General features: G+C 34.1%; 1 protein-coding gene across 2 annotated transcripts in view; it reads left to right on the top strand.

Moving 5' to 3' along the window:
- Positions 1 to 8,401, top strand: part of zfr2 (zinc finger RNA binding protein 2) — a 40,795-nt gene that overhangs the window by 10,975 nt on the left and 21,419 nt on the right. For both annotated transcript variants that reach the window (XM_056447644.1, XM_056447643.1), the window contains exons 6-8: positions 1,827 to 2,009; positions 4,279 to 4,510; positions 7,669 to 7,817. In XM_056447644.1, the coding sequence (XP_056303619.1) occupies positions 1,827 to 2,009; positions 4,279 to 4,510; positions 7,669 to 7,817 (564 nt within the window). The remainder of the gene's footprint in view (positions 1 to 1,826; positions 2,010 to 4,278; positions 4,511 to 7,668; positions 7,818 to 8,401) is intronic.

Genomic DNA, 8,401 nt, shown 5'->3' with positions numbered 1-8,401 from the left:
TTGCTTTCCATTTATTACAAAAACAGTACTGTAAGAAACTTGTGGTTTTAACAAACAACTTTAGAAGCTGTAATTTTATTCAAAATAAAATGAAGAAATAATCAGCTGAGTAAAAATAAAGGGTCTAATATTCACTACTGTAAAAGATTCACTGTAACTACTGTTGCTGATAACACTAAGTGTAGAAATCTAACATCATTCGTGCAACCCATATTTATTTCTAGTCTCATTTTCAATAAATGATTCAGTTATTCACTCATAAAACGTCATGTTTCATTGCTAGATGATCATTTTTGAAGAATTATTCAGTGGCATATTTTTAATGGCTGGTTGTCGCCCCCTATTGGTTAAATAATGCTATTGCTGCCAACATCTTTAATTTTTAAGCCTCGTTAAATGCATATGATGGTGATTTTAATCTTTATCATAAACATCAGTGGTTTTATATAAACTATAAGCTGTTCGCTCAGTACTTCTGTGTTATTTGACTGTTTGTAACTTCATAACTAACTCAAAAGACTAAAGACTGCGTATCTTCCTTGATTTTTCTCATTTCTCAAACACAGATTTGAATGCAGCGTTTCGAAGGATTAATAAACATTCAAATCTTCATCATTTATAATTTGTTGCGTGGGTGTTGAGATCTTGATTTTTACTGATTAATCGTGCAGCTTACACTGAATGCATTAATGCAGGCTAAACAAGTAGTGACTGAAAACATCTTTAATAACCTAAGAAAACCACATCACGAATAACCCACCATAATATCTTCCATCATTATATTTTACAGGAAAGCCTTAATGATTTCATACATGTGATTTGAATGATGCGAGAGGCGATCTCTCAGTCGTTGCAAATTCAGGATTAATTTACAAGTAAAAAAATTGAATAATCCGCGGGTCATGTGTGTTCCGAACCGTGGGTTGTGATCGGTACAAATTACGAATCAACCGTGATCTGTTACACCCCTAATAGTTCATAATTATATAAACTGAAAAAATAAATTAATAACATTGTGGCCAAAAAAATTAAATAAATAAATATAAAAATAAATAAATAAATAAATATTTGTTTTAATAAATGTTTTTATTTTTTATTTTTATTTATTCTTTCAGTGTTTACACTTTTTGTAAATACACGAAAGTATTGACTTATTAATTTAAAAAAACGTCCATTTCCTGCTAACATTTAAGTGCTGATTGGCCATTGTGTTCATATGCTCAACAGAGATGACTGTGATTGGCTGTGATTCATCAGTTCATCGCTGTTTTACAATTTTAAAGGACGGAGAAAACAGGCCAAGGATGAGCTTAAAAATGTGCTAGTACTTGAAACTGGGCTGTTGAAATGTCAGCTGTGATATTAATACGGTGTGCTCACGGTAGTGGTATGTAAGATTTATGGAGCTAGTAGTTAATTTGATCGATAGAGTTTGATCATGATGACCAATAATTAAAATTTTGAATAACAATAGATACACATGGCGAGCTAAGTTAGAGCTACACTCAGCAAGACTGCAATAATTGATCAGCCCTTCACTGCCAATCACAGTCATTTCTGTTGAGCACATTAACGTAATGGAGTTTCTGCAATGGCCTGCTGCTCCTGATGGCGCTTGCATTTAAACGGTCTTTCATTTTGTTTTGCTCTTAAACTACTAAATGAATGTTGTGGTCTATTTATTTGTATTTGAATTTAATTACATGATCAATGAACTTTATGAAACTGAAACAGTCATTAGTCACATCAACCTTTCACCTGAGTATGTAGCTGGTTGTCATTAAACAAATTACTTTATTGACAGTTGTTGCTTTGCTGTCCTGCAGACTTATCGGGAACATCTGGAAGGGCAGAAGCACAAGAAGAAAGAGGCGGCTCAGAAGAGCGGCACTCAGGTGACCAATGGCCCTCGTGGTGTCCAGACGCAGTTGCGCTGTGAACTGTGTGACGTCTCGTGCACCGGCACCGATGCTTATGCTGCGCACATTCGTGGATCCAAACACCAAAAGGTTTGTTCAATATTTAAGTTCAATGTTCTTCAGCTTTTCAACATGTTTTTGTATTGCAGCTTTTTTTTTTTAAGTGTTATACAAATTTAAATTATTTTGTTGACAATAAATCAACATATTGCAAAAGATCGGAACATTTGTACGTAAAAATAATTCGAAAAATACAAGTACAAAACCACACATGCAAATATTCATTCATTCATTTATTCATTTTCTTTTCGGCTTAGTCCCTTTATTAATCCGGGGTCGCCACAGCGGAATGAACCGCCAACTTATCCAGCACATGTTTTACGAAGCGAATGCCCTTCCAGCTGCAACCCATCTCTGGGAAACATCCATCCACACTCATTCACACTCATACACTACGGACAAATTAGCCTACCCAATTCACCTGTACCACATGTCTTTGGACAGTGGGGGAAACCGGAGCACCCGGAGGAAACCCACGCGAACGCAGGGAGAACATGCAAACTCCCCACAGAAACGCCAACTCACCCAGCTCGAGGCTCGAACCAGCGACCTTCTTGTTGTGAGGCGACAGCACTACCTACTGCGCCACTGTGTCGCCCACACAAATATTACTTAAGTTTAAGTTTATTTTATTCTTCACAATAACGGACAGTGTACATTTAATCAACGTTCCCCAAGAACGTAAATTCTAGTTCCCAAAGACTAGTTTTCATTAGTGGTGAAAACAAACAAAAAAACATGCAAATATTAACCCTAATGTAGTGTTGAGGATGTTTTCATCTACTCTGGGGTGATTTTGAGTCTTAATTTGGCCATAATGTTTTTCTGTGTTTCAGCTAGCCGAATGATTTTTGGTGATAAACCTTATTTTGACATACATTTTGAGAAAATGCTTTTGAAGTTTTTTGAAAACTCAGCGATACACTGGACAAATTGACTACCCTTTTCTTATGTTCGGGATGAAAACATCCACTGAATTAAACTGCTGTAAAAATGCATCAGATCAATTTTTTGCTAAAATCTGTTAATCAACCTCAGTCCTGATCAAAACTACTGAATTGCTTAGTAAAAATACTGTAACTTTCTCTTTAATTGCCTAATTCATAAATGGGGTCAGTTATTTGGTGAAAAAAACACATAAAATGAAGTATTTTCACTATAAAAAGTAATTGTGGACTGGATTTTTAAAAAATCTTTTATCACAGTCTTGGATATGTAAAAGATTAGCAGGCAAGGTAGGGCAAGGCAAGTTTATTTAAATGGCACATTTCATACACAGTGGCAATTCAAAGTGCTTTACATAAACAGGAATAAAAGAGACAAGTATAAGAGAAATAAAACAAATAATAAAAATGATTAAAAAAACAAATAAAAATGTGTTAAAACAGATTATAAAAGAATGAAAAAGTAGAGAAAAACGTAATAGTGCGATCTGTCAGACGTAGCACAGTGCTCATTCAGTAAATGCACAGCTAAACAGATGTGTTTTCAGTCTTGATTTGAATGTGCCTAATGTTGGAGCACATCTGATCATTTCTGGAAGCTGATTCCAGCAGTGAGGGGCGCTGTTAGTAGCTGAAAGCCGATTCACCCTGCTTTGACTGAACTCTTGGAATTTCTAGTTTATTTGATCCTAAAGATCTGAGTGATCTGTTAGGTTTGTATTCAGTGAGCATATCTGTAAAGTATTGAGGTCCTAGGCCATTTAGGGATTTATAGACCAGTAATAATACTTTAAAATCTATTCTGAATGTAACTGGGAGCCAGTGTAAAGACCTGAGGACAGGTGATTTGTGCTCTGATTTCCTGGTTCTGGTCAGAATTCTGGCCGCAGCGTTCTGGGTAAGCTGTTACTGTCTGTCTTTTTGGGAAGGCCAGTGAGGAGGCCGTTACAGTAATCCACCCTGCTGCTGATAAAAGCATGAACAAGTTTCTATAAGTCTTCACTGGAAACAAAGCATCTAATTCTTGCAATGTTTTTGAGATGATAGTATGCTGATGACTGCTCTGACATGACTATTGAAACTCATATCTGACTCCAGAATCATACCAAGATTCTTGACCTTATTTTTTGACCTATATTGTTTCACTGAAGAAAGTTTTGGCACATCCAACTGTTCATTTTGCAACTCTAATTGTACACTTTTTATTATTAATTAATTGATTTTTTTTTTTTAAATATTGTAACACATTTCAGTTGTCGCATTATTTAGCATGCCATTGCAAATCTCATTTTTCTTCAGCATCTCACAGTCCTAGTTCGTTAAATCTTCGTTAAATCTTTTTTTTTTTTCTGCAGGTGGTGAAGTTGCACACCAAACTTGGCAAACCCATCCCTTCCACGGAGCCGGTTTTAGTGAGCTCCACTCCTGCTGCAATGACGACAACCACTAGTAAACCAGCGGCGTCGACTTCTTCCACTCCTACATCAGCGGCGCAGAAGATCCAGACAGCGGCTCCACCCAAACCTGTGGCAGCTCCTGTCAAAAAACCACCACCTGCTGTTTCCGCTGCTAAAGTTCCTGCTGTTGGTGAGCGAAATGACTTATAGGACCTTGAAATGTGGGCAAATTTATTTTGGGAGACTGTATGTTAGGGCTGACGGAGAAATTGACAAAATATTACATTTGTGATCTAGCAAAAGCTGCTAAAAAGGAAAGTGCGGAGATGTAAAAGCAGTAAACCTCCTCCAAAAAGCCAGAGGGCGCTCTCTCTTTTCAGAGTTGCACAAAAACAACCAAATATGCCACGAAGAAATCGAGAAAATACCAGTCTTTCTGCTTATGTCGTGCCGTATGTAATACTGTTTCCGGGTCCAAGCCGCTACTCATTTGAATTGAGAAAATATTCGTTTATGACCACTTTTTAGTCATATCACACATTAAAGTGAATTAATGACACCAATATTTTAACAATTTAGAAAAATTAATCACTTTCTGGCCATGGGATATTAGGACATATATATATATATATATATATATATATATATATATATATGATTTTACAGCACTTTGAAAACGTTTAATATTACCATTTGATTATCCTATATAGTTTGATGTAGCGCTTCGCGTGACATCACACTTAACAAGCAGATAGGAAATCCTTATAGCGTTTGTAGAATAAACAGAAGATTAAACTGCTTTCGTTTGATTTAACGGGACTGATAATCACATGACCATGACATCATATGGTTTATCAGAGTTCTTATTATAATTTTCCTGATAATAAAGTATGTAATGATACAACCCCTACTCATTACAATGCTATTATGAAATATGTTGCGTGCTTTGTTCTGTGAAAGAAGCCACATATTTTGACAGAAGGCCATTATTTTAAACACTCGACTGCTGTGGCTCCTTGAGTCTGAAAACATCTAAAAGAAACTCCATTTTTTTAAAATAGCCTCATGTTATAGCTTGTTTTACAGCTAAACTGCTGAGTTTTACTAATTTTGAATCCATTCAGCTGATCTCCTGGTTTGCCGAGAGTACTTTTAGCTTAGCTTAGCATAAATCATTGAATCGGGTTAGACCATTAGCATCTCACTCAAATGACCAAAGAGTGACAGATTTAGTGGCAGATTTGGTAACTTTCATGTAATTCGAAATCTTCAAAGTCTAAAAAAGTCCTAATATTAACTTGTTGAACAGTGATTAATATGCTTAACTTGACTACATTTTTGGTTTGTTTGCATTACCAAAAAAAACTTTATTTCACACCAATTTTCACACCATCAGGACAATCAGAGTTCACATCAGTCAATGAAATGGCTGCTGTTTCCTCTTTCATGCATCACCCACAGGATGAAATAAATGATTTCCGTCCTGATTTACAGAAGAAAACCTCCTTGTACACTTTTTCAGTCGTCATATTTGCGCAACTCGTCGTTCAGATCGTAGCATGACATTAAAACAGTGTCTTACTCAACCTCACTCTAAAGGGTTGCAATGTTCATTCCAGATAATGTTACTCAGCTAACTATTAGCTAATAGATTTAGATGGGAATTGTACCGCAAAACTACTACATAAAGATTGTGATGGCATGGGTACACTAATGGTATCTTTATGCCATGATTTATGCTGTTTACAGTGAGACAAAATGATAGAAAATTAAGAATGAAATAGATAAATAAATACCTGTTACATTTGCGTACATCTTTGAATGACAAGTTTTATGAAATCTTTGGTTTAAATATGTATATTCTGGATCTGCATGCATATTAAAGGAATAGGTTTGAACTTTGAATGAAGCCAGGCTCAAAATATTTATTTCTTTTTGTTGACGTATTAGAGTTAAAGGTTTTTATTGAGGGGATATTTTGGGTTTTCACTTTTATCACTTCATAATAAAAAAACCCCACTGTCATTAGTCTAAAAAAACACTATTTCTACATATTTTAAAGAATGTCAGCAAAATTCAGACAAATAATTGTGAACAATTGTTCTTATTTTTGTCATTTGTGTTCAGTGTAGAGAGAATATAGCATGATTATATAGGGCTGGACGATATGGCAAACATTTATATCACGATATATTTCTTAATTTCGGTCGATACGATATAATTCCAATATCGATATGGACAATATTAAAAAGCCAGTAAAAAACTGCCAAGAACGCACACAATGGATGTCTGTACCCACAAATGTCTGCAAACTGAATTTGCAAAGTCTATAATACCTCCAGGCTCTTACAACTTAAAAATAAATAAATAAATAAAAACAGTACAAAAAATTCATCTTCACTTTTTATTTGTATTTAGACTTTACAATCAAGAAATGTGAAATAAACTATCAAATAAATAAAACTCTCAGACTCAGCTATATATATATATATATATATAATAAAGTTCTTCAGAATTGTTTGCAAGGCTACATTATGAATAGCCACTTTGCTGAAAGTGTATAATTCTGAGTAAATTAATGATACGATCTAATGTTGGCTATTTCATTATTTCGATAATTAAATAATTTAGACTTTATTCAGAATAGATAGCCAATTAAGCTGACATGGTATAAAATAAAAACATACGATATTCGGTATTTTATAACTTAATTAATTATGTTCTTCGAAGTTGTTTGCAATGCTACATTATGAACAATACATTTGCTGAAAGTGTAAAAATAAAGCAAATTTGGAGTAAAATTAACAATACGATACAATATTCGGTATTTCACTATTTCGGTAATTAAGACTTTATTCAGAATAGTTCACAATAGATAGCCAATTAAGCTGACATGGTATAAAAACGATACGATATTCAGTATTTCATTATTTAGGTAATTAAGACTTTATTAAGAATAGTTCAGAATAGATAGCCTGTAAGCTGTATGTAATCTGACATGGTATAAAGAAATTTATATGATATTCGGTATTTCATCAATTCAGTAATTATTTTTTCCTGAGTTGTTTAAAAGGCTACTTTTATAAATAGCCACTTTGCCGAAAGTGTAAAAATGGAGTAAATTGAGTAAAATTAACGATACGATACAATATTTGGTATTTCATTATTTTGGTAATTAAGACTTTATTCAGAATAGTTCAGAATAGATAGCCAATTAAGGTGATATGGTATAATAAAAGATACCATATTCAGTATTTCATTGTTTTTCTGAGTTGTCTGCAAGGCTACATTATAAACAGCCATTTAAACATTATTTAAAGTAAATTCTGTGTGAAATCTGTTTCTCAGTCAGTAAACCGTCCACACCAGTTGTGGTGAAGATGGAGGAGGTGAAGCCACCTGTGGTCAAAACAGACCCTTCCAGTGACGACGAGGACGCAGATGCTACAGGACCTCAGGGAGACATCCAACCTGTGGGACACGATTATGTTGAAGAGGTGAAAAACTTGTGGACTCTTTTAAATACTCAAGTCAGTTGTTTTGAATCAGAGTTTTCCTTCAATAAATATCTATTGAGTAATAGGCATGGGCTGGTATACGTTTTTGACTGTGTGATAACCTTGGATAAAAATATCAGGGTTTCACTGTATTGTAATTACTACTGTAAAATAAGTTTTTTTTAAATATCTGGGTAAATAAACAACAACTTTTCCCCCTCATTGAACACAAAATATTTAGTTTTAGGAAACATTTTAAATATTTTGGAGCAGTAAACATGTCAGGCTACAAAATAAAAATAAACCATTGACTTCTGCTATCTTCATTTCTTTCAAAAAACACTGTTTTTTCACGACACATTAAAGAAGACATAAAAAAAATACATAAGGAATGGTATTACAGAAAATGTTTGCTAATTTTAAAACCTTAACTTTTCCAAACCGTGGTAAACCTTGAAAAAGCTTAGTCATCCTATGCCTATTCTGTAAATATACTATTATGTAGGACTATATATATATATGCGTAAATATTTTTGTTTATCTGTTGATGGTTTACGTCTCTGTATTTTGCATTTTCTCTCTTC

This window comes from Danio aesculapii, chromosome 22 (assembly GCF_903798145.1).
Source record: "Danio aesculapii chromosome 22, fDanAes4.1, whole genome shotgun sequence".
NCBI lineage: Eukaryota > Metazoa > Chordata > Actinopteri > Cypriniformes > Danionidae > Danio > Danio aesculapii.
This window is presented reverse-complemented; position numbering and strand designations above follow the sequence as displayed.